Source organism: Hemitrygon akajei, chromosome 11, assembly GCF_048418815.1.
Source record: "Hemitrygon akajei chromosome 11, sHemAka1.3, whole genome shotgun sequence".
NCBI lineage: Eukaryota > Metazoa > Chordata > Chondrichthyes > Myliobatiformes > Dasyatidae > Hemitrygon > Hemitrygon akajei.
The window spans coordinates 162,291,746-162,319,604 of record NC_133134.1 but is presented as its reverse complement, the minus strand read 5'-3'; the positions used below and the strand labels follow the sequence as shown (position 1 = coordinate 162,319,604).

The window sequence follows — 27,859 nt, the reverse complement described above, 5'->3', positions numbered from 1 at the left end:
AGGAGATTCACAAGGATGTTGCCTGGATTGGAAGGCATAGCTTATGAGAATAGTTTGAGTGAACTTGACCTTTTCTCCTTGGAGCGACAGAGGATGTGAGGTGACCTGATACAGGTGTATAAGATGATAAGAGGCATTGATCGTATGGATAGCCAGAGGCTTATTCCCGGGGCTGAAATGGCTAGTATGAGGGGGCACAGTTTTAAGGTGCATGGAAATAGGTTCCGAGGGGATGTCAGGGGTAGCTTTTTCTCACAGAGTCGTGGGTGCATGGCATGCACTGCCAGCAGTAATGGTGTAAACGGACACAATAGTGTCTTTTAAGAGCCTCTTAGGTAGGTACGTGGAGCTTAGAAAAATAGAAGGCAATGCGCTAGGGAAAATCTAAGCAATTTCTAGAGTAGGTTGCATTGTCGGCATAACATTGTGGGCCGAAGGGCCTGTAACGTGCTGTAGATTTCTATGTTTCTATGTGATAACTGGCTGTGCAGAGCTGAACAGTCAAAGAACAGCTGAGATCACAATGGGGGATCAGTGAGAATGGGTCTCATTGAACTACGGTAGAAGAGAAGATTTAAACTTTAGGGTAGCCATAACTAGTACAGGGTTAACGGTTCTATTCTTAGCAGTGAGGAGGAACAGAGAGATCTTTGAATCCACATTCATAGCCCTCAAAGTTGCTGCACTAGTTGATAGGATTATTAGGAAGGAATATGGTTTGTTGGTCTTCAGTAGTTGTGGGATTGAGTTCCAGAGCCACGAGGTAATGGTTTTCTCCTAGAATGAAGGAGGATGAGAGATGACTTGATAGAAGTATATAAGATGATAAGAGGCATAGGTAGAGTGGACAGTCAGAGACTTTTTACCACAACAGAAATGGATAATACAAGGGGGCATAATTTTAAGGTGATTGTAGTGAAATATAGTTGGGTGTCAGAGGTAGGCTTGGCTTACTGGGAGAGTGGTGGGTGGGTGGACTGCTCTGTCAGGGGTTGTGTTCGAGGCAGATACATTATGGATATTTATGGTACTCTTAGATAGGCACAGATGGAAGGAAAATGGAGGGTTATGTAGGAGGGAAGTGTTGGATTGAGTGTGGAGTAGTTTCAATGGTTGGCACTGTGGTGTAATGGTCTCTGTACTCACTCTTTCAGAACTTGCTGATCATTTAGAAATTCATCTGCAGATATAAAAACAATTTAAAGTTAAACATGGAAAATTAAGCAAAATGGGGAGGAGGGCCACAAATAACAGAAGTACAGAGGTTTAAGAGTGGTGTTGGGACATCGGTCAGTTTACAGGAATGGCTGTTGGATAATAATTTGAGATTAAAATCCCTGAATGAATGGGGTTATGTGATGGAGCAGAGATATTGGCATCTGTCTGATCTGCTAACTGGGATAAAAGTATCATCATGATATCAGTGACTAACTTGCATGTTGATACTCAATGCCTGGGGTCTGTTCCTGACACACACAGGGTGAAGTGATCTCTCATTTTCCATCTTGTTCTACAGGTAGCTGGCGACTTGTACAACATGTTTTACACACGTAACGCCTTGCATCGCAGGGCCTATCAGCACAAAGTGGTCAACATCATTGAGAGCATGTGAGTATTCCTGCAGTGTGGCTGGTACGGTGCTTTCACTCATTTTACACCCTTGTGTCCACCCACTCATCTTCTCCCAGCCCTTGTGCTGGTGAATGGCACTGGCTTGTGTGAAAGGCACTGTGACCACATGGGTCAACCTATGGCTACTAACTGGCAGATAATTTGGTCACACCCTTTACTAACCAGAACGTGGAGTGTTTGTTGCAGTGTTCACTCGGGTGTTGCTGATGAGTGGTGAATCTGAACACATGTTTCCTTACCCTTCCTCTCCCATAGCCCAAGTAAGCTGAGGCCATTCCCACATCCATTTCTTGTGTTTGCTGTCAACATCAGAAGGAGGCTGTGTGGACAACAGTACTGACACGATTCTCAACATGTTCATCTATTAGGATCACAGAAGCAATGGTGTTGGCAGATCCACACATCCTGATCAGCGGCTCGGGTGGGAAGCAGTATAGAATGTCAACAGCCATTGGTGACATGGAGGCTTACACCAAACTCACAGGTGAGTACTTTTGTCCTTAAGTTTCACCAGAATTTACTCTTTAATCATCAATGTTCACTTCACAGGACAAGGCCATCCAGCTATTGCTACCTATTTGTGAGTGTCCACCAATAAATCCCACTGCCCTAGTCTTTCCCCTGTTGCCCGCCATTCTTTTGCTGTTTATTTGAAGATCAAGTTCTGTTTTGCAGGTTTTTCTGGGCAAACTTGTCCTCACTATAGCCTGCTGCATTTTGTTATAAAATAGCACCCCGTATTCTATCTGGGTAATCTACATCCTGGCACATGAACGTGGAATTCTCAAATTCCCAGTAACTGCTCCCCCTCTGTCCTTTGTCCGCTTTATTCTTTCCTTTATTCAGACTGAAGGCAGCGACTGCTGAAACAGTTTTATGCTCGGGAAGGGAAGATGGTTAGCATCATTTTGAAGAAAGCCATTGAGAAGTGCTTGCTGGAGTGGAAACCAATCAACAGTAGACTGATGAGAGTCAGGCTGAGAGGGAAGCAAGTGAACATGACTGTGATCCAGTGCTATGCTCCGACTAATGATAGTGATTTTGAAGAAAAGTAAGTTTCTATGAGCAACTGCAATCGGAGGTAGAGTTAACACCATGCCGTGGACTTCCGATCGTCAAGGGAGATCTAAACCCCAAAGTGGGGAATAACTAGGGCCTGTAGATTTCTATGTTCTATCAACTTGCACTTCACTAGGGTCACAGGCACCATGGATCTGAAACAATGAATAACAACGGTGAAAGACTGTTAAAATTCTGTGCCATGAACTATCTGGTCAAAGGAGGGACCCTCTTTCCACAACATGAAATCCATAAACGGACATGATGCTCATCCAGCAGACGTGACAAGAACAGGCTGATCAACGGGCCACTCCAAGATGGCACTGGTGTACATTGGCGACTCTCAGCAGGCTGCAGGAAATTGTACTAGTTTTCCTCTTAAATATACTCCTTTTGAACCACTCACGGCATCTGCAGAATATAAATTTCCTCTTAACAACAGAGAATGAAATGACATCAATGATCTTCAGAGCTCACGTTCGACAGTTGAATATGGACCAGTTAACGGCAGTGGTGCCTTTAAGGGTCAACGGCATGGCTGAAAACACGGCAGGAGAGATTGAATTCAAACCAGATTGAAGTGCAGGGGGATGAGGCCTCCTCTACCCAGCATCTTGTTGGCGAATGTGCAGTCACTGGAAAATAAGGTTGACGATCTCAGGGCAAGGCTGCTGTCTCAGAGGCAGATAAGGCAGATCTCAGTTGTTGTTGCACTGAAACCTGGTTAAATGTAGACACCCCTGACACAGTGGTACAACCGGAAGATTTTATAATTTTCAGAATATATCAAACCTTCAACTCTGAGAAGGGAAAAGGTGTCAGCATGAGCTTTTTAGTCAATTCTCTTAAGTGGATCAACATTGGGCTTATTTCAACTTCTTGTCACCTGAATGAGGACAATTAATAATTAAATGCAGACCATTCCACATGGAGATCTCATCCATGATCCTGTAAGCAAACATTTGTGAAACTGCATGAAGCTATCTGTGAACAAGAAACGGACCATCCCGATGCATTGTAAGTTATAGTCAGTGACTTTAAACAGGTCAGTTTGAAGGAAATTCTGCCCAATTATCACTAGCATGTCACCTGTTGCACCAGAGGTCCCAACGCACTAGACTACTGCTACACTACGATACAGAATGCCTATTGTTCATTCCAGAGACCATGTTTTGGCAAGTCGGATCATTTGGCTGCACCTCCACTACCTGAGTACAGGCAGTGACTAAAGAGCAAGACTCCAGAGATCAAGACAAGTAAGAGGTGGTTTCGGGAGGCAGAGGAACGGCTACAGGATTGCCTTGAGTCAGTGAACTGGGCCGTGTTGGAACTCATCTGAGGTGCTGAGTGACTATGCCAGAGTCATTACAAACTTTATTAAAACAGCAATGGATGAGTGTGTCCCCACAAAATCCTTCAGGGTTTTTGCCAATCAGAAGCCCTGGATGAACAATGAAATCTGGAATGCTCTGAGAGCCGGATTAAAGGCATTCAAGTTTGGAGATCAAGAATACTACAAAAGGTGCAGGTATGATCTCTGCAAAGCTGTCTCTCAGGCAAAGTGGAGATTCCAGACTAGGCTGGAATCAAAGAGGGATGTTCAACAGCTGTGGCAGGGTTTGAATGCTATAATGTCTGACAAAGTTAAATCTTGTGACATTGGGGACAGCAGAACTTCACTTCCAGGTGAGCTCAATGCCAAACGGTCGTCATTTCATACAATGATCCTCCGGAACGAACTCTGTATTTTCTGGCCAAGAAGGATTTCCAACCATGCTCTTCTCTTTCAGTGTCATCAAGAGGACCTGGCCACAATCATCATGAGGAGACATTGGAGATGGATTTAGCACATGATGATAAGAGAGGCCAACTTCATCATCAAGACAGAACTTCACTGGACCCCTGAAGGGTGGAGGAAACACAAGAGACCAAAGACAACTTGATGCCACATCTTTGAGGCAGAAATGAGGACCCTGAGTTACATCTGGGGCACAATAGAGAAGATGGCCATGGACAGACAGAGACAATGGACCTTCTTTGCTGCCCTAAACACCAGCTGGGTAATAGGCAGTAACTGCAAAATAAAGCATATTATACACAATCGATCTGGTGATAGTATTGGTAAATGGGGTGACTAGGCTTGTGTCAGCTGCTTCAAGAACCAAATGGTTGAGGAACAGTGGCTGTTCCGGAACTTCACTACGTACACATCACTGTACCTTCTGATTACTCCTCCAGGCAGAAGGCAGTGAGACCTTCTCTTCAAACAAGTGAAGAAAGTAAGAATCCAGAGTAACAGAAGGCCATTTGGCCCATTGAACATTCTCTACTATTGAAGACCATGGCAGAAATTCTATCTCTGCACTATCTCTGTATTCCTTGATTCCCTTACAAAAGTCCACATCTGTGGGCAATGTACTCAGCAGATGGGTATTCCATTGACAAACATGCTGTGCCATGGAATTGAATTCCAAGAGTTGCTTGACTTCATTTTTCATGTTATGGTTGGTCGCAGGGTCTGCAGTCTAAAACTATAACATTGAGAGATTTTAAGCAGAAAAATGTACATCACTAACCACTTTTCTAAATGAATGTAAAATTATTCCTTTTTGTTTGGAAAAGTACAAACTCCTTGGACGCAGAACTCAGAGGAGACTGTTAACAACAGGACGTCCTGTCTCCTGGCATTCAGGATGAGTTAGTAAATTGGATTTTACATTGGCTTCATAGGTGAACTCTGAGAGTAGTTTGTAAATTGTTGCCTCGTTAACTGGAGGCCTGTGACTAGTGTGGCGCAGGGATCGGTACTGAGTCCGTTGTTGTTTGTCAGCATTCTGCAGTTCAACTAATTTAGAGGATGATAAGTAATATTTTGATTTCTGTACTGCTGTTCATAGTGTCACGTACCCCGTGACCGGGTTACCAAACCAGCAGAAATGGAATAATACGTTGGAGTCTGGTATTACTTTAATTAATAGAGTTTATTAGTAAACTAAGTAATACAGTACTATAAAATGCAAATATATGAAACAGGTTAGCAATGATATATACAGAAGTGTGGAAATAGGAATCAAAACCAAGCTCTTTCAAAGTCTAGGGGTAAATGAATAGTCTTACGATGATGCAGAGTTCAGTTCAGTTTAGTTTAGGTCAAGGTAGTTGCTGGTGTACTGTTGGAGAGAGAGAGAGAGAGAGAGAGCGAGAGGTGATGCCATTGCTGTCGAACCTTCTATTGTCTTCCTATTGCAGTTATGGTCACCGACTGTGACCCCGTACCGGGCACGACCGTTCTTCAGTGGTAGGCTTGTCACCCAGGCAAGGGTGGACACGCACACAAGTCCCCACCAGTCGCACCTTCTCACACTGAGAGCCACTGATCGATTCCCCTGAATCGATCCTCCAAACCCCCACCTTCACGTGGGTGCACAACGCTCTTTCAGTGTCCCGTGGTGTGTCTGCTTGTGTCTTCGCAGACCTGCTTTTTATCTCCCCTTGCAGGGCACCAGCCGTCCTGTCTCATTAAGAATCCACACAAGCAAAAGTAAATAATCAGCCATGGAGCCATAACTTTAAATCTTTGTCTCTCTCTCTCTCTCTCTCACATCTGCAGCATAGTTCACGGGGGGGGGGGTCAACTCTGGACTCATCTCAGCTTGGTTTACTCATCATAATAGGAACATAGAAACAAAGAAAACCTGCAGCACAATACAGTCCCTTCGGTCCACAAAGTTGTGCCGAACATGTCCCGTCCAGAGAAATTACTAGGCTTACCCATAGTCCTCTATTTTTCTAAGCACCATGTACCTATCCAAAAATCTCTTAAAAGACCCTATCATATCCACCTCCACCACCATTGCCGGCAGCACATTCCACACACTCACCACACTCTGCATAAAAAACTTACCCCTGACATCTCCTCTGTACCTACTCCCCAGCACCTTAAACCTGTGTCCTCTTGTGGCAACCATTTCAGCCCTGGGAAAAAGCCTCTGACTATCCACATGATCAATGACTCTACTCATCTTTTACAGCTCTATCAGGTCACCTCTCATTCTCCTTCACTCCAAGGAGAAAAGGCCGAGTTCACTCAACCGATTCTCATAAGGCATGCTCCGCAATCCAGGCAACATCCTTGTAAATCTCCTCTGCACCCTTTCTATGGTTTCCACATCATTCCTGTAGTGAGCCGACCAGAACTGAGCACAGTACTCCAAGTGGGGTCTGACCAGGGTCCTATATAGTGGCAACATTACCTCTCAGCTCCTAAACTCAATGTGTTTGTGCTAGTTCCAATCGTGTTTACTTGTGGCCTTGCACATGTGTGTCATCTCATTGGTTTAGGAATATATATGAAGGGTTATGGGCTGAGTGCAGGTCGGTGGGACTAGATGAGAATAAGCGTTCAGCATGGACTAGAAGGGCCAAGATGGCTTATTTCCGTGCAGTAATTGTTATATGGTTATATATGTGAAACCCTGACCTGAACCAGGAAAAAGCACATAACGAATTTCAAAATAATTTTTAGAATTTAAAACAAATCTCAATTGCAGTAAGTAATAGCAATGCAGAAATAAAAATAATAGATATCATCCTCTAAATGAGCTGATCTGTGGAATGCCGACAGACTTTCACGCAGCCTCTCCTCTCTCTAATCTGTCTAATTCTGACTCGACATACTCTGACTCTCTCAATGTACTGTTCCCTGTCACAATGCTAACCACCAGCCGTGGTCTAGCCTTGGACAAAACATTCAGCTCTTGCACCAAACAGGTGCCCCTTTTATACCCGTAAAAGCCCCTTAAACTGGTACTTTTCCATGTGCCTGATACCTGCACCATGAATTCAGTTTCCAGTGAAAGTCATGTTTTCACCATCTTCCACTGTTATGGCTGTACACGTGTACTCCCTTAATTTTCTCAAACTTTGCTGTGGACTGGGTCTCTTGTACTCTCCTAAATAATCCCACTGCAAATTAGCACCATTTTGTCTTTTAGACTTACTTTTTATTTTAGTGTATACCAAGTAGGAATCACATTGAACTTTTTCCTTACAAGATTATGGTACAGGTACGGGCCAAAGTGACTCGACAGACTATCAGTTTGGCATGAACAAGGTAGGCCTGGGTCTGTGCTGTATTGCTGTATAACTGTAAAACTCTATTGCTAATAGGGACGAATCACACATTTATCTTCCTAATTCGCTTTAAGTCAACCAGAAACAAAAGTTTGTTAGATCAATGCAATTACATGTTGTTATAATGTTTTTCTTTGATCTTGTATTTTGTTTTTACAGACAGTATCTTTGAACAGATTCTGAATTCCTCTAAACCTGAGCTGGAAGAAGCACGGACAATCCTGAACAACATTATAAACCGCAACCTGTACAAATGTATTGGGCAGACACAGGCTGAAGAAGGGCAGGCACAGGCTGAAGAAGGGAAAACTATTAAAAAGGTAATTATTACGGGCTGGTATTCTCTGCCTCAACTCCAACAACCAGAAGGCAGTGAACCTTCCCTTGAAATGAGCTGAGATTGGAAGAGTCAGGTGTAATAGTCATCCTTTTAGCCCTTTGAGGTACTCTGCTATTCAACATTATGGCTGTTCTACCTCAGCATCATGTTCCTGCACCATTCCAACACTCTTGATTCAAGCCTGCTCTGCCATGTTGTCATGGCTGATGCATTTCTCTCAATTTCCTGCCTTCTCCCATATCCCTTCAGGCACTGACTCATCTGCCCCAAATATACCCCAATGACTTGGCCTTCACAGCCGCATGTGGCAATAAGTTCCACATATTCACCACACTCTGGCTAAAGAAATACCTCCTTATCTCTGTTCACAATGGACATACCTCTATTCTCGTCTTAGACTCCCACAACAGATGAAACATCCTCTCCAAGCCTATTCTGTTCAGACCTTTTAACATTTGTTAGGTTTCACTGAGCTCTCCCCTCATTCTCTGAATTCCAGTGATTTTTGCCCCAAAGCCTCATTTGCTCCTCATATGATGAGCCTTTCAATCCTGGAATCATTTTTGTGAACCTCCATTGAAACATCTCCAATGACAGCAGATCCTTTCTGTGATAAGGGGCTCAAAACCACTCACAGAACTCCAAATGAGGCCTCACCAGCACTTTAACATTAACATTAGCAGCCTTAACATTACATTCTTGCTTTTATATTATAATCCTCTCCAAATGAATGGTGACATTGCATTTGCCTTCCTCTCCACCAACTTCACCTGCAAATTCACCTTCAGGGAGTCCTGCGTGAGGACACCCAAGTCCCTTTGCACCTGAGATTTCAGAATATTCTCTTCATTGTGAAAATAGTCTACATTTTTATTTCTTCCACTAAAGTGCATGACCATACCCTTCCCAACACTGTATTTCATCCACCAATCCATTCTCCCAATCCGTCTTAGTCATTCTGTAGCCTCTCTGCTCCTGCAAACTACCTGCTCCTCCACCTATCTTCATATTGTCTGCAAACCTGGCCATAAAGATATCCATTCCTTCATCCAAATTAAAGAGAGCAGTCTCAACACACACCCCGTGGAACACCACTTGTCACCGCAGCAAACCAGAAAAAACTCTATTTATTCCCTCTCTTTGCCTTCTGCTAATTAACCAATGCTCTATCCATGGTAACATATTTCCTGTAATACAATGGGCTTTTAACTTGTTAAGCAGCCTCACTTGTCAAAACGGTCTGAAAATCCTAGTAGATAACATACTCCGATTCTCATTTGTCTATCCTGCTTATTATTTCTTCAAAGAATTCCACCAAATTTATCAGGCAAAATTTTCCTGAAGGGAACCATGCCAACTACACCCTATTTTATCATGTGCCTCCAAGTACCGGAAACCACATCCTTAACAATCAATTCCAACATTTTCCCAACCACTGACGTCAAACAAACTGGCCTGTAATTTTCTTCCTTCTGCCTCCCCCACCCTTGCAGAGTGGAGTGACATTTGCAACTTTCCAGTCCTCTGTAACCATGCCACAGTCCATCGGTTTTTGAAAGAGCAATACTAATGCCTCTACAATCTCTTTAGCCACCTCCATCGGAACCCTGGAGTGTACACTATCTGATCTACGTGGCTTATCTATCTTCAGACCTTTCAGTTTCTCAAGCACCTTCTCCCTAAATCCGGCAACTTCACTCATTTCTGTCCCCAACACTGTCAATCTTCCAGCCTACGGCCAGTGTCCTCCACAGAGAAGACTGATGCAAAATACTTATTCAGTTCATCGGCCATTTCGATGTCCCTCATTTACTACTTCCCCAGCATAATTTTCCAGTGGTCCAATATCTACTCTCACTTCTCTTTTACACTTTGATCTATCAGAAGAAATTTCTGGTGTCATCTTTAATATTATTGGCAAGCTTAATTTCATAATCCAACTTTTACTTCTTTATGACTTTCTAGTTGCCTTCTGTTGGTTTATGAAAGATTCCCAATCCTCTAACTTCCCACTGATTTTTGCTGTATTAAATGCTCTCTCTTTGGCTTTTATGTTGCCTTGGACTTCTCTTGTCAGCCAGGGTTGCATCATCCTGCCTTTAGAATACTACTTCCAGGTGAACTAAAGTCGGTAACAATTGCTTCATACTCATCCAGATTCACAGATGAATCTCCGAATACAGTCCAGTCTACCGATTCAAAGCAGTCCTACAACCACTCCCATCTTCCCTTGTCCATAGCTTCTGGGTCCTCACTACTGGTGCTGCCTACACTCAGGGAGTAGAAGTACAGCCAGATGATCAGACTTTCCATAGTGAGCGCATGAAACAGCATGGAAGGCATTCTTGATGATGGTGTAACAATGGTCCAATGTGTTGTTTCCTCTTGTACTACAAATGATTTGATGATGGTAATTATTTCGTGAGTTTTTCAGGCTGGCCTGGTTAAAATCCCCCAAAATGATGGTGAATGCATCAGTGTCTGCTGTTTCATGCATATTGATCCCATTGCTCAGATGATCTAAAGTCTGTTTGACATTGGTTGAGGTGGAAAGTACACTGGTTCCAAAATGATCACAGAAATATCCTGTGGCAAGTAAAATGGGTGGCAATTAATTGCAAGACATTCCAGGTCTGGTGAGCAAAGTTGGGTCAACACTGTATGTTTGTGCACCAAGAGAAGTTGATCATGAGGCACACACCTCCACCCCTGCTTTTCAGACATCAATAGTCCTATCCTGACGGTGTATATTAAACCTGTCAATCTGAATCATTGCATCCAGTATAGAAGGGGTTTACCAGGATTCTAGGAAGCAAAGGATGCATGAGGTCCTAACGTTCCTCTGATCCAGCACCTAGCTCTGAGATCTTCGATTTTGTTTACTGGAGACTGTATGTTTGCCAGCAGGATAGTTGATACTGTGAGTCTAAAGCTCCATTTTCTTAAACACACTTGTATTCCTGACCTGCAGCCACGTTTCCAACATGAATCCAGTGAGAAGTGTGGCTACAATCAGCTTTGTTTCCATTGGTTTTAAGCAGTGATAGTTTATTCAATTGCATTGCAACATCTTTACTAACTGTACAGATTTTGGACATATAATAACAGAGTTGTCGTGATGGGAGATTTTAATTTCTGAAATATTGATTGGCATCTCTCTAGAGCAAGGGGTTTAGATGGGATGGAGTTTGTTAGGTGTGTTCAGGAATGTTTCTTGATACAATATGCAGATAAGCCTAGAAGAGGAGAGTCTGTACTTGATTTGGTATTGGGAAATGAACCTGGTCAGGTGTCATATCTCTCAGTGGTAGAGCATTTTGGAGATGGTGATCATAATTCTATCTCCTTTACAATAGCATTGGAGAGAGATAGGAACAGATAAGTTAGAAAAGTGTTTAATTGGAGTAAGGGGAATTATGAGGCTATCAGGCAGGAAATTGGAAGCTTAAATTGGAAACAGATGTTTTCAGGGAAACATACGGATGAAATGTGGCAAATGTTCAGGGGATATTTGTGTAGAGCTCTGTATAGGTATGTTCCAATGAGACAGGGAAGTTCTAGTAGGGTACAGGAACTGTGGTGTACAAAGGCTGTAATAAATCGAGTCAAGAAGAAAAGAAAAGCTTATAAAAGGTTCAGAGATCTAGGTAATGTTAAAGATCTAGAAGATTATATGGCTAACAGGAAGGAGCTTAAAAAGGAAGTTAGGAGAGCCAGAAGAGGCCATGAGTAGGCCTTGGTGAGCAGAATTAAGGAAAATCCCAAGGCATTCTACAAGTATGTGCAGAGCAAGAGGATAAGACATGAAAGAATAGGACCTACCACATGTGACAGTGGGAAAGTGTGCATGGAACCGGAGGAAATAGCAAAGGTACTTAAAGAATACTTTACTTCAGTATTCACTATGGAAAAGGATCTTGGTGATTCTAGTGATGACTTGCAGTGGACTGAAAAGTTTGAGCATGTAGATATTAAGAAAGAGAATGCGCTAGAGCTTTTGGAAAGCATCAAGTTGGATAAGTCGCCGGGACTAGATCAGATGTACCCCAGGCTGCTGTGAGAGACGAGGAAGGAGATTGCTGAGCCTCTGACAATGATCTTTGAATCATCAATGGGGACGGGGGAGGTTCCGGAGAATTGTAGGGTTGCGGATGTTGTTCCTTTATTCAAGAAAGGGAGTAGAGATAGCCCAGGAAATTATAGACCTATAAATCTTACTTCAGTGGTTGGTATGTTGATGGAGAAGGTCCTGAGAGGCAGGATTTATGAACATTTAGAGAGGTATAATATGAGTAGGAATAGTCAGCATGGCTTTGTCAATGGCAGGTTGTGCCTTACGAGCCTGATTGAATTTTTTGAGGATGTGCTTAAACACATTGATAAAGGAAGAGCAGTAGATGTAGTGTATATGGATTACAGCAAGGCATTTGATAAAGTACCCCATGCAAGGCTTATTGAGAAAGTCAGGAGGCATGGGATCCAAGGGGACATTGCTTTGTGGATCCAGAACTGGCTTGCCCACAGTAGGCAAAGTGTGGTTATAAACGGGTCATATTCTGCATAGAGGTTGGTGACCAGTGGTTTGCCTCAGGGATCTGTTCTGGGACCCTTACTGTTTGTGATTTTTATAAATGACCTGGATGAGGAAGTGGAGGGATGGGTTAGTAAGATTGCTGATAACACAAAGGTTGGAGGTGTTGTGGATAGTGTGGAGGGCTGTCAGAGGTTACAGCGAGACATTGAGAAGATGCAAAACTGGGCTGAGAAGTGGCAGATGGAGTTTAACCCAGATAAGTGTGAAGTGGTTCATTTTGGTAGGTCAAATATGATGGCAGAATATAGTATTAATGGCAGTGTGGAGGATCAGAGGGAACTTGAGATCTGAGTCCATAGGATGCTCAAAGCAGCTGCACAGGTTGACTTCATGGTTAAGAAGGCATACGGTGTATTGGCCTTCAATAATCATGGAATTGAATTTAGGAGCTGAGAGATAATGTTGTAGCTATATAGGACCTTGGTCAGACCCCACTTGGAGTACTGTGCTCAGTTCTAGTTGCCTCACTACAGGAAGGATAGAAGGGGTACAGAGGAAATTTACAGGGATGTGGCCTGGATTGGGGAGCATGTCTAATGAAAATAGGTTGAGTAATCTCAGCCTTTTCTCCTTGGAGTGACGAAGGATGAGAGGTGACCTGATAGAGGTGTATAAGATGATGAGAGGCATTGATCGTGTGGATAGTCAGAGGCTTTTTCCAAGAGCTGAAATGGTTGCCACAAGAGGACACAGGTTTAAGGTGCTTGGAAGTAGATACAGAGGAGATGTCAGGGGTAAGTTTTTTATGCAGAGTGGTGGGTGCGTGGAGTGGGCTGCCAGCAACGGTGGTGGAGGCAGATACGATAGGGTCTTTTAAGAGACTTTTGGATATGTACATGGAGCTTAGAAAAATAGAGGGCTATGGGTAAGCCTAGTAATTTCTAAGGTAGGGACTTGTTCGGCACAACTTTGTGGGCTGAAGGGCCTGTATTGTGCTGTAGGTTTTCTATGTTTCTATGTATTTGTGATTCCCATCTGTAACTGGCTGTAATGGGAATATTTAGTCGTATCCATTGAGCTCTGCTGCTGCTCGAGATCGCCGCTAAATAGGTGCCCCAGAGGTCCACATAGGCTGGTCACTTTTGGCCAGCTCCTCTCTCATAACTCCGCAATTCCTTTTACTCCACTGTAATACTCACATATGTGGCATTAGCTTCTCCTTCTCGTATAGCTGGGTGAATTCTATCAATTGTGATCACTGGCTCTTAAAGGTTCCTTTACCTTAAGCTCTCTAATCAATTCCAGTTCATTGCACAACTCCCAATCCAGAATAGCTGATCCCCTTTGTGGGTTCAACCATGAGCTGCTCTAAAAAGACGTCTTGCAGATATTCTACAGAATCCCCTTCTTGAAATCCAGCATCAACTTGATTTTCCCAATCTACCTGCATATTGAAATCCCCCATGACTATCATAACCTTGCCCTTTTGGCATCCATTTTCTAATTCCAGTTGTAACTTGTAAGCCACATCTTTGCTACTGTTTGGGGTCTTTTTACCTTTGCAGTTTCTGAGCTCGATCTACAATGATTCTAAACCATTCCACCCTATGTCACTTCTTTCTAATGATTTGATTGCATTTTTTCCAAACAAAGCCACCCAGTCCCTCACAGACTTAAGGGTCAAAACACTTCAGGAAAACACTATAGAGCTTTTCACTCCAAACCAGTCAGACACAGCAACACTGATCATTCAATGCTTTGTTTCAAATCCAAAATCCAAAATACGCAACATGAATCAACAAGCTGCTCCAAGCTGTAGTGCTTCTAATTTCTCAGCATATCCAAAAGCTGATGTTCATTTGGTGTAACTACTGAAAAATTTTGCTGACAGAAAAGTCGTGGCAAAACTAATCCAAAATCAAAACAGAACATTTGCCTCTTACCTGCGACCATATGGACTGTTATACTTAGGTGACGTGTCCACAGCTCCAATGCTTGCTCCAAAAGTCGAACCTTTCATTTGATCCTTTATTAGCAATTGGCAAACATGCAACTAAGCATTATTGAGCGTTACCTCAGCAGTCAGCAAACAATATGAGCTCCACCAGTCCCAAGCTCTAAACTGCAATGAAATAAACAAGAATGCGTAATTTATTCCCGTAAATTTACCACACCCCCACTCATGTAGCAGTTACCGTCATAAACATAATAAACCCCAGAGCACAGAAGTGCAAAGCAGAGAGAGAACTGATATATTGCTTCTACAATAATTTTTGAACAGATTTTCTGAAATGCTTCATTTTTCCCAATCTCTCTCTGTTATACATTTATTAATAGTAAAACAATTGAAACCTCTTTTTAACAAGTATCATTAGCCCCTCACTGACAGCCAGTGGACTCACCAATGAGAAAACCACCTGTCTCAAACTCTGTATATGGGCCCCACCAAAACTGGGAAGTTGGGATGTCTGAACCACCGGAACCCCGATCTGTGTGAATACTGTGCAAATACTGCCCCCATGCAATCATCTGTCAACAAGAAATAACAGATCATGCACTCCATACAATTACAATATTTACAAATTTCAGCTTTATCAAACAGTTAGTAGAGAAAAGAAAAAAAAAGATAGAAAGGGCCGATTACAGTTAACCCAGTCAAAATGTGCACATCCGTTGGAGTTCATCTTGAAGTTGTCTTTAACTCACGTGCTGGACCACAGTCTGCATGAAAGCACACACCGTCTTCCAAATGTCGCTCAAAATCTATCTCATACAAACAGGCTCCCTCAGGGGGGTATTGGTCCTTCCTCCTTGAAGTTTTCATCTGAACAAAGCACCTTGTGCAACAGGGACAATGTCCTCAGCCATCTTCCCTCTTGTCCTCTCCCAGCTCCCCCCAGAAAGTACCTCAACCCACACCACTGTGTCCATCACAAAAACCTATCAGGCAGTGTTCTCTAGAACCTTCTCCCAATTCCACCATCCTGATTGGTTGACACAACATTCCTAAGTTGAATAATATAGCCTCTTAACTTTAGCTCAAGCCCAAGCATGCTAAAAGCAGAACAGACTGGTCTTAGAGAATTGCTGTGTTGGCGCGTGGCCAAGTGGCTAAAGTGTTGGTTTAGTGATCAGAAGGTCACTGGCTCAAGCCTCAGCTGAGGCAACGTGTTGTGTCCTTGATCAAGGCACTTAACCACACATTGCTCTGCGATGACACCGGTGCCAAGCTGTATCGGCTTAATGTCCTTCCCTTCAACAACATCAGTGGTGTGGAGAGGACAGACTTGTGCATGGGCAACTGCCGGTCTTCCATACAACCTTGCCCAGGCCTCAGTCAACATCAAAATTGATGGACAGCCGAAGAAGAAGCAGAACAAGAAGAAGAGAACTGCTAAAATGAAATATCTAGAGCATCATAAAAATCTTAACCAGGGCGTTACACAATGAATGCACATAAATAAGCATTATATTTCCTTGCGGAAAAAAGTCCATAATTATTGTTACTAATTCATCAATCATTGATAATTTCTGCTCAAAATTATAATGGCATTTGAGAGAATTTGGGCATATGCTCCCAAAAACCTTTTCCTCTCCCTGGACAGTCATTTGTAACATTAAAATCCCTGTAGGTGTTTACTGTCACAGACTGCGGTCGATGTTTTATTGTACATTGGATTTTATTTGTACATTTACAAATTTAATCAAACTCACTTGAACTGTTCTCTCTCCATCAGGAGGAGATTGTTAATCTGAAGGCTAAAGTGGTTGAAGCTCTTCGCTCAGAACAAGTGGACGTTAAGCTCGAGGCAAAAGATTTCATTGTAAATGTGAGTACTGGCTTGCTAATGATGGAGAGGAGAGTTCTCCATACATCTGGCAGATTGTGCCATTATGGAACCAAGACCTTTGATCAGTCATCAGGTACCCATTTACCTAATCCTACCCTCATCTATTTTATTCTCCACATGTTCCTATTAACTCAGTACAGATTCCAGCACTCACCTGCACACCAAGGGTATGTTACAGTGGTCAACTAATTTACAAATGTGCACAGTTCGGGATTTGGGAGAAAATCTGAGACCCCGAGGAATTCCCCTTGGTTACAGGGAGAGCATGCAAACTCCACATAGACAGTACCTGAGGTCAGGATTAAAGCCAGGTTACTGACTCTGTGGCATTTGAATCTTCCCTCATTTCCCCCCAGATCCTATCACTTACCCGCTCTGTAGGTGTAATTTACCACAGACATTTAACCCCCTTGTCATTGGGATGTGGGAGGAACTGGTGCACCTCAAAGAAATTTGCGTATTCACAGGGAAATTGTATAATCTCTGTGCAGGAGTTTGGGATTGAGCCTGCGCTGTGGAACTAACAGGCTGCACTTCTATCAAAAGAGTAACTGTCATAATCGATGGGCTTGTGACCAATGTCATAAAAAATACAGTTTGTTTTATTTTGTGGCTATTTATGAGAGAGTAATTTGTATTTTACCATGAATAAATATAACTAAAATTTCTCACACTAGGTTATTCCAATGAACTACGGGATGCAAGAGAAAAACCCCATTAATAATGTTCTATTCTACTGCAAGAGTGACCCTGACAAGGCCTTCAAAATCAGAAGAGAGCAGGTAACCTCCCGAGCATCGGAGGTATAAACACGTCTGGCCACTGAAGCAGCGTGTGAACTCGTTTCCTTCCAGCCTTGCACCGGCCACTGTTGGGGTTGTGACTGGGGCTCTCGTTGTGGGCTTTCCACTGTTTTCAGTTTGCTTCCCAGCCATCATCGTCTCTGGAGATATTGGCCATCTCCCTGGGATTCAGCCTGTACTTGGTGTGTCTGCGATCTGAACCTTGCTCGGTTGCTCTAGGAAGCTCATTGTGGTCTGGTTGTCATAACAGGATAGTCTGGACAGGCTGAACATGCATTTCCCGGACTTTATAAATGTGAGAGGAGAATCGTTTGAAACATACAGTACAACAGGGCTTACCAGGGTTGAAGTGGAAAGAATGTTTTCTTTTTGAAACTGTAGAACTAGGCGTCCAGTTTTTAAAAATAGATGGTTGCTCATTTAAGAGGTGAGGTAAAGCCTTTTCTCTCAGTGATCATGCATCCTTGGAACTTTTTTTTTGAAGCAGAGAACTTGAGTATTTTCAAGACAAAGGCATGATAAACTGGTGGGTGGTCACTGTGAGTAGTCAAGATGGTGGATTGGAAGTTACAACAGATTAGTCATGATCTTACTGGAAAGTTCAATAGGCTCGAGGGACTGTGTGGCCAACTACTTCATATGTTTGTTTATCTCCTCATGGTTGTGGGTATTAATCTCTCTCTCTCTCTGGTGCCCACCCAGGTATCTCAGATACTACCAGAGAAGTTTTTAGAACTGCTAATCCAAGTATTCTGTAAGAAGACCGACAAGAAGAGTGTGGAAGCTGCAAAGGGACGGTTTTTTGAATGGTGTCGCACCACGAAGTTTTCCAAGCCATGGGTAAGAAGAGTAAGATGCCACAGTGTTACTGTAATAGCTTCTGCAAAGTCGTAAGATAAAATTATGACGGGTGTTGATAGGGTAAAAGCTAGCAGACTTTTGAGATTGGGTGAGATTACAACCAGAGGTCATGGGTTAAGGGTGAAAGGAGAAATATTTAAGGAGATCATGAAGGGGAGCTTCTTTCACTCAGAGTGTGAGAATGTGGAATGAAGAGTAAGAGTGTGGAATGAAGTGGTGGATTCAAACTTAGTTTTAACATTTTAGAGAAATTTGGATAGATACATGGATGGAAAGGGTCGTCCGGGTACAGTTTGATGGGACAAGGCAGCTTAATAGTTTGGCATGGACTGGATGGGCCAAAGGGCCTGTTTCAGTTCTGTAAAGTCATGTGACTATCATGGGCATACATACCCTGCATATAGATGCCACAAATTAGCTTTTCGCTGCTCTGAGCCTCCTGCCAAATGGCAACAACAGGAACAGGGATGAGGTGCTGAATGATCTCATCATCCTGAGACATTTGCCTCTTGCAGATGTTCTCAATCCTTTCTCTCCTTGGCTGTTATACTCCGGGAATATTAGTGTCGGTTTTATTGACGTTTGTCATGCAAGGAGACTGTGGAAATGTCCCCTTTCCTTCCTCAGAAATAATGGCAAGGAGGAGGTGGGTGGGTGGGAGGGATTTGAAACCTGAGGGGGTGGAAGGGGCTTTCGTTGAAAGGTGAGAGCAGTGTGGATTTGGAGGATGTGTGGCAGCATGGTATGGAAGTGCAAGGAAATTGTTTTTCTTAAGCCCTTTTGAAGTTTAAATAACGTGATGTGATATTCTTTTCCATTTAGAATGGTGGTTAATCATTGCATGTTGTGTCTACCTGCAGGATCATGATGATATTGACCCTGCGTCAATGTTGGTACCAGTCCAGGAGTGACGATCAATCACATCGTCAGGCGTGGAGCGATTTAAGCTGTTTAAGTAGATAATGTTGTAGCTCTTCAAGTAGGAAGGGTGAGGAATTTCCTGTGCATCATATAACCATATAACAATCACAGCACAGAAACAGGCCATTCCGGCCCTCCTAGTACGTGCCGAACTCTTAATCTCACCTAGTCCCACCTACCTGCACTCAGCCCATAATCCTCCACTCCTTTCCAGTCCATATACCTATCCAATTTTACCTTAAATTACACAACTGAACTGGCCTCTACTACTTCTACAGGAAGCTCATTCCACACAGCTATCACTCTCTGAGTAAAGAAATACCCCCTCGTGTTTCCCTTAAACTTTTGCCCTCTAACTCTCAAATCATGTCCTCTCGTTTGAATCTCCCCTACTCTCAATGGAAACAGCCTATTCACGTCAACTCTATCTATCCCTCTCAAAATTTTAAATACCTCGATCAAATCCCCCCTCAACCTTCTACGCTCCAATGAATAGAGACCTAACTTGTTCAACCTTTCTCTGTAACTTAAGTGCTGAAACCCAGGTAACATCCTAGTAAATCGTCTCTGCACTCTCTCTAATTTATTGATATCTTTCTTATAATTCGGTGACCAGAACTGTACACAATATTCCAAATTTGGCCTTACCAATGCCTTGTACAATTTTAACATTACATCCCAACTTCTGTACTCAATGCTCTGATTTATAAAGGCCAGCGTTCCAAAAGCCTTCTTCACCACCCTATCTACATGAGACTCCACCTTCAGGGAACTATGCACTGTTATTCCTAGATCTCTCTGTTCCACTGCATTCCTCAATGCCCTACCATTTACCCTGTATGTTCTATTTGGATTATTCCTGCCAAAATGTAGAACCTTACACTTCTCAGCATTAAACTCCATCTGCCAACATTCAGCCCATTCTTCTAACCGGCATAAATCTCCCTGCAAGCTTTGAAAACCCACCTCATTATCCACAACACCTCCTACCTTAGTATCATCGGCATACTTACTAATCCAATTTACCACCCCATCATCCAGATCATTTATGTATATTACAAACAACATTGGGCCCAAAACAGATCCCTGAGGCACCCCGCTAGTCACCGGCCTCCATCCCGATAAACAATTATCCACCACTACTCTCTGGCATCTCCCATCTAGCCACTGTTGAATCCATTTTATTATTCCAGCATTAATACCTAACGACTGAACCTTCTTAACTAACCTTCCATGTGGAACTTTGTCAAAGGCCTTGCTGAAGTTATCATGCAATTGTTTTATTTCTCGTCCTTGTTGGTTTAATCTCCTAGTTTCCTTGGTTCTTTTCTGATTCCCAGTTTACAGAGCGCTTGCTTCAAAGTTGAAAAGAAATCTTCATGCAAAGAAATTGAAATCTAAATGACTTAGGAACAAGTTAGTTGAGAAGAATTGTTTCCTTTTTCAACACAGTATCTTATTGATCGCTTGCTCCCTGTTCCAGTTGGTATCTAACTTCAAATTGTAAACCATGTAGTTTGTATCACCATGCAGAACGTTGCAGAGTGTGGAATACAGCATTCACAGTAAACATATCTTTACCTCCCCCACTCTCTGATTTCTGCAGGGATCGCTGCCTCTGCGATTCCCTTGTCCATTCACCCTTCCCTCCAGCCACTCATCCCCTGTTTACTGTGTGTCTCTAGAAATAACTCGTTAGACCGTCACTAACAGCCACTGGACTCCACAGCGAGAAACACATCTTTCTCAGGCTCCTTGTGTCGATGGTGTGTATGACTTTTGGTCCTGCCAAATCCGTGATGTTGAGATGTCTAGCCCACCTAAACCCCAGTTTGTGTCAATGCTGTGTGATTTCCTGCCCCCAGCAATCGCCCGTCAGCAAGAAATAACATCATACACTACACAGAATTATAAAGAAGTATATTTAAGAATGTTAACTTAAGCAACCAGCTATTAAAGGAAAGAAAGAAAAAACACAAAAGTGCCCATTATACCAAAACTGTCATGTGTGCACAGTGGAACTCAAACCTCCCAGAAACCATTGTCTTTGATATACAAATGGCACCTTCTGAATGATGCTTGTAATCCATCTCGAACAAACGGGTTTCCTACGGCAGTATTGGTCCTTCCTCCTCAAAGCCATTCATCTGCATAAAGCACCTCGTGTAACAGGGACAAAATCCTCAGCCTGTCTCCCTCTTGTCTTCACCCAGCTGCCGCCAACAAAAACCTCAATCCACACCAAAAACTCTCTGCCCAGCGTTTTCTAGAACCTTCTCCCATCATCTTGATTGGCAGGCGCCAGATTCCTAAGTTGAACAGTAAAGCCCCTTACTCAGCTCAGACCCAAACAGACTGCTGTTACAGAACTACTGAAATGAAATACCTACAGCATAGCAGTAAAAGTCTTAACCAGGGCATTACATAACTTTAGCCATCTGTACCCACAGTCTTCTCACAAGCTTAAGTTAGTGTAAATATAATGATGATGAGAAATATACAGGTAGTATATTTGACTAAAGAATTTTGTAAATACACAGTTAAGAGAAGAAAGCTGTTTTGGGCTTTTGTGAATGTCATGGAGTTGGGGAAATGGAAGGACAGAATTAATTCTGTGATTGACTTGCAACTAGGAAGTCCAGTGTCCCCACTGATAATTCCTAATGAGTGTTAACGATGGACAACTGCTCCACACTCCATCCTTTCCCAGATTAGCATGGAAGTTCATTTAATTGCTTTGGCAAAGCATGTGGGAGAAAGGAGAATGTGCTGATTGGCCAACACAAGAATGTTGTAGGTGGTCTGAATGATAACAGGTCAGGTTTGTAGACAATGCAAATACACTGTGGTGTACAATCGATTACTGAGGAGCTGGTAATGTCTCTGATTATGCTGCCCATGGTCCTGTTGACATTTAATGGAGAGCTGAAGTTATTTTGACTCCCTCTCCCCCATTCCAAATGGTCTCAGAAATGGATTCAGGTGAATTTAAATCAACTGTATAAATGTGAGTTGTTTACTGCAGCTCAGGTGTTCCCCGGGTGAAGCCGACCCATGCCCAAGGGGGAATAGAGAGAGAGAGAGAGAGAGAGAGAGAGAAATATTTTTGCAAGAATGGATTCTACCACTCTGTTTGCACAATTTATTGTGAGAGACGGGAGGGTATTATCTCTGGTGGGTACATGCTGCAACGCTGTGCAATAAATTGCCTTATTGGGGTATTTCAGGGGTAAAATGGATGTACAACTTTTCTGTGATTGGACAACTGAATGTCATTTCACTCCTTTTTCTTATATTTTTCTTCATTTAATTGGATAATGAAAATCAGGTTGTATTTGGTGGTAAATATGTACTTTGATAATAAATTTACTTTGACTTTCAATTTACCTTGGATAGTGGGAAATATTGTTGTGACATTTGATATTAGATCACATGACTCCATCAGCCCTGTTTAAAAGGTCTCTCCTGGAGTGAGTTTGCATAATCATTTAGACATTAATTGTGTTTTCTTTGTCATAGTGGAATATTTAATGTTTTGTCTAGAATAATATGGAGATACAGTTAATGACAATGGAATATCAATAAAGTTGGGCTTATCTGATCAATATCTTATTGTGTGTAACTTTGTTGGTAAGTTCTTGTATTGTAGCAGTGACGACAGTTAAAGTCAATTTAACAATCAATCAGATCCAGTCATTACCTACAAATGGGACTTTTTCACAACCTGAGATCTCCTGGATCTCTGGATCTCTTTTGCCAGAGAACTGTGGAAGTGGCCATCAAATACAGTCAGTGGCCACTGTATCAGGCAGAGGAGGCCCCTGATGGCCACTGAGTGTGTGTTCACGTTTGTCAGTTGCAGTAGCTCGTCCACTTTAAGGCTCGATGTGTAGTGTGTTGAGATGCTCCTCTGCACACCACGGTCATGACACATGGTTATCTGAGTTACTATCGCTTTCCTGTCAGCTTGAACCAGTCTGGCTATTCTCATTAATCTCTCTCATTAACCAACTATTTTTGACCACAAAACTGCGGCACACTGGGTGTTTTGTTGTTTTTCACACTATTCTCTGTAAACTCTGGAGAAGGTTGTGCATGAAAATCCCAGGTGATCAACGGTTTCTGAAATGCTCAAACCAACACGTATGGCATCAATAATCATTCCAACGTCAAAGTCACCCAGATCACATTTTGTCCCCATTCTGAATAACAAGTGAACCTCTTGACCATGTCTGCACGCTCTTACACATTGAGTTGCTGCCAGATGATTGGCTGATCAGATACTTGCATTCACATTCTCTTGTCGAGGTGTACCTCGTCAAGTGGCCACTGAGTATATATTCAAGGCTCAGATGGATTTTGGCTTCAGGGTGGAGAGTTAGGGGCTGAGGATAAAATCAGATCAATCATCAGGTTTGAGGAGCCGAATACCCAACTCTGTCCAACAAGGCACTGTCATAATTCAAAGAAACATAAGCAGGTTATTATCACACGCGTACATCAAGAAATCTGTTGTTTTGTGGCAGCAGTACCATGTAATCATAATTAAAAATTATGATCAGTTGTAAAAAAAAATGCTAAATTGAAATAGTGAGTTAGAGTTCAAGAATTCATGGACCAATCAGTAATCTGATGGTGGAGGGGAAGAAACTATTCCTCAAAGGTTGATTGCACTTCTTCGGGCTCCAGCACCTCCACCCTGATGGTGGTAATGGGCAGAGAGCATGTCCTGGATAATGAGGATCCTCGATGATGGATGCTGCCTTCCTGAGGCATCGCCATTTGAAGATGTCCTCAATAAGTTATTGCCTGTGAATGGAGTTGGCCGATTCTGCAAATAGTTGCATCCTCTTTCGATCTTCTGTATTGGAGCCTCCATATCAGGCGGTAATGCAGCCAGTCAGAAAATTCTAGAATATTATCTACTGTACATCAGCAGAATGTAACGAGGGAAAAATCAGGTGCTGACTGAACTCCTGTTGTGGCATAGTTGGGAAGCAGTTTCCTACAGTTCAGCTGCACTGTTTACTCACTTGTACTCATGGAAACATAGAAAACCTACAGCACAGTACAAGCCCTTCAGCCACAAAGTTGTGCCGAACATGTCCCTACCTTAGAAATTACTAGACTTACCCATAGCCCTCTATTTCTCTAAGCTCTATGTACCTATCCAAAAGTCTGTTAAATGACCCTATCGTATCCGCCTCCACGACCGTTGCTGGCAACTCATTCCACACATTCACCACTTTTTGTGTAAAAAAAAAACTTACCTCTGACATCTCCTCTGTACCTACTCCCAAGCACCTTAAACCTGTGCCCTCTTGTGTTAGCCATTTCAGCCCTGGGAAAAAGCTTCTGACTATCCACACGATCAATGCCTTTCATCATCTTATACACCTCTATCAGGTCACCTCTCATCCTCCGTTGCTCCAAGGAGAAAAGGCTCACTTCACTCAACCTGTTTTCATAAGGCATGCTCCCCAATCCAGACAACATCCTTGTAAATCTCCTCTGCACCCTTTCTATGGTTTCCACATCCTTCCTGTAGTGAGGCGACCAGAACTGAGCACAGTACTCAAGTGGGGTCTGACCAGGGTCCTATATAGCTGTAACATTACCTCTCGGCTCCAAATTCAATTCCACGATGGATGAAGACCAATACATCATACGCCTTCTTAAGCACAGAGTCAAGCTGCACAGCTGCTTTGAGCGTCCTATGGACTCCGACCCCAAGATCCCTCTGATCCTCCACACTGCCAAGAGTCTTACCATTAATACTATATTCTGCAATCATATTTGACCTACCAAAATGAACCACTTCACACTTATCTGAGTTGAATTCCATCTGCCACTTCTCAGCCCAGTTTTGTATCCTATCAATGACCCACTGTAACCTCTGACAGCCCTCCACCCTATCCACAACAACTCCAACCTTTGTGTCATCAACAAACTTACTAACCCATCCCTCCACTTCCTCATCCAGGACATTTATAAAAATCATGAAGAGTAAGGGTCCCAGAACACACAGATCCCTGAGTCAAACCACTGGTCACCAAACTCCATGCAGAATATAACCCGTTTACAACCACTCTTTGCCTTCTGTGGGCAAGCCAGTTCTGGATCCACAAAAGAATGTCCCCTTAGGTCCCATAGCTCCTTACTTTCTCAATAAGCCTTGCATGGGGTACCTCACCAAATGCCTTGCTGAAATCCATACTCAGTCACTGCTCAGACCTACCAGATTGCCTGCAAGCTGTGCACGTTGCCTGGCCATCTCTGTGACCGAACAAGGGTCTGACCCTCTAGCTGTAACATTGTGTAAATGTGATGTTGAGAAATATATAAGTACCTGTAGTACATTTGACTAAAGGATTGATTAAATCCACAGTCAAGAAGAAAAATGTTTTGGGCTTTTGTGAAATTCAGGGAGTTGGGGAAATGGAAGGACAGAACTAATTCTGTGATGGACTTGCAACTAGGAAGTCCGGTGTCCCCACTGATAATTCCTGATGGGTGTGAACGATGGACAACTGCTCCACACTCCATCCTTTCCCACATTAGCATGGAAGTTCATTTAGTTGCTTTGGCAAAGCATGTGGGAGAAAGGAGAATGTGCTGATTGGCCAACACAAGAATGTTGTGGGTGGTCTGAATGATAACAGGTCAGGTTTGTAGACAATGCAAATACACTGTGGTGTACAATCGATTACTGAGGAGCTGGTAATGTCTCTGTTTATGCTGTCCATGGCCCTGCTGACATTTAATGGAGAGCTGAAGTTATTTTGACTCCCCCTCCCCCACTCCAAATGGTCTCAGGTGAATTTAACTCTACTGTATAAATGTGAGTTGTTTACTGGAGCTCAGGTGTTCCCCAGGTGAAGACGGCCCATGCCCAAGGGGTGGTGGGGGTTGGGTGAGAGGGAGGGAGGGGGAGAGAGGGAGTGAAAGAGAGAGAGAAAGAAATATTTTTGCAAGAATGGATTCTGCCACTCTGCACAAGTATTATCTCTGGTGGGGCACAGGCTGCAACACTGTGTAATAAATTGCTTAATTGGGGTATTTCAGGGTAGTATGAATGTACAAGTGTTCTGTGATTGGACAACTGAATGTCATTTCAGTCCTTCTTATATTTTTTCTTCATTTCAAGATTCACTTTCTTGCAGGCATTCACAGTAAAGATAAAGAAACACAATAGATTCAATGAACATCTGCAGAGAACGAAGCCTGACAAACAACTGGTGTGAAACAGACAAGTACTGTAACTACAAAAAAAACAAAACAATAATAGTAAATATCGAGAACATGAGTAAGAGTCTTTGAAAGGAGTGATAGGTTTTGGAAACAGTTCAGTGTTAGGGTGAGGGAAGTTATCCGACACTGAGCTGAACCCACAACCTGTGGACTCACTTTAGGGGGTCTTTACATGATAATGAATCTCATAAGAATGGCATATAGGTACTTTGAAAATAAATTCACTTTGATTTGAATTCACTTTGGATAGTGGCAAATATTTTTGCGACATCTGACTTTGGATCATACAGCTTCGTCAGCCCTGATTAAGATGTGTCTCCTGGAGGAGTTTATATGATCACTGGAAAAATGTACCTCCAGCAGGGTTTCATGCTGAAATGTCGACTGTACTTTTTTCCATAGATGTTCCCTGGCCCGCTGGGTTCCTCCAGCATTTTGTGTAGTTTGCTCATATTTTCAGTATCAGCAGATTTTCTCTTCTTTGCCTACCCTTTATTTGGGTTTTCTTTTTCAAATATTTAATGTTTTGCCTTTTTCTTGAATCTTACAAAATTTCATTAACGACTGTGGAATAGCAATAAAGTTGGGTTTAATCTGATCAATATCTTATTGTGTGTAACTTTGTCGGTACAGTTCTTGTGTTGTAGCAGTGATGACAGTGTCGTTTAACACAACCAGTCAGATGAAGTGGATTACTACTAAAGACGGTGAACAGGACTGTTTCACCCTCTGAGGTTCCGGGGTCTCTGGAACGTTTTCCCTGGAGACCCGTGGGATTGGCCATTCGATAGATTCAAGGCTCAGATGGATTTGGCCTCAGGGTGGAGAGTAAAGGGACTGAGGCCAAAATCAGATCAATCATGAGGTTTGAGGGTCCAAATGGCCTTCTCCTGTTCTAATTACTACTGGTCACAGGAGTACAATCCAACAAGGAACTGTCATCATTCAAGGAAACACTCAAGCGTATTCTCTTGCAAACATCATGAATGTTGTTGCTTTGTGACAGCAGTACAGTGTAACATGGTTCTCATGACTACGTGCTGTGCTCCCAGTCATGTGACAGGCCTGTCTGTGAATGAGATAGTATTGACATGCTTCATGCTATTACCAGTGTCTCCTCCCCTCTGGGCTAAACAGATGACATCCACACCATGAGTGAAAACATATTGCTGTATTATGTGGCACTGATACACACTCAAAGCTTTTCACAGACATCCCACCCTACCAGTTCGGGAGGCTCCCGCATATTGATAGCAACTCCCTGACGCCCGCAAATTATATATAATATCCCGGAAATCAATTTTTTTTGAGAGTGAGAGGAAGAGGAAAAGCAAGAGTGAGAGGGAGCATCCTGATTGGTCTCTCTTTGTGCTAAGTAGACCTATCAGCTTTCTCTGTGGGCGGGCTTTACAGTCGACCTCTCTCTCTCTTTCATTGTCCATCCGTTCAGTTTAGTGTCCTGCAGCGCCATGGC

The 27,859-nt window shown here is 42.9% G+C and overlaps 1 protein-coding gene across 1 annotated transcript in view; it reads left to right on the top strand.

Moving 5' to 3' along the window:
• Positions 1-22,739, top strand: part of LOC140736207 (deoxynucleoside triphosphate triphosphohydrolase SAMHD1-like) — a 55,129-nt gene extending 32,390 nt beyond the window's left edge. The window contains exons 9-15 of the mRNA XM_073062119.1: positions 1,517-1,608; positions 2,001-2,116; positions 7,984-8,144; positions 16,436-16,528; positions 17,227-17,331; positions 18,055-18,192; positions 19,074-22,739. Of these exons, the coding sequence (XP_072918220.1) occupies positions 1,517-1,608; positions 2,001-2,116; positions 7,984-8,144; positions 16,436-16,528; positions 17,227-17,331; positions 18,055-18,192; positions 19,074-19,124 (756 nt within the window). The 3' untranslated portion in view covers positions 19,125-22,739. The remainder of the gene's footprint in view (positions 1-1,516; positions 1,609-2,000; positions 2,117-7,983; positions 8,145-16,435; positions 16,529-17,226; positions 17,332-18,054; positions 18,193-19,073) is intronic.
• The last annotated feature ends 5,120 nt before the right edge of the window (positions 22,740-27,859 follow it).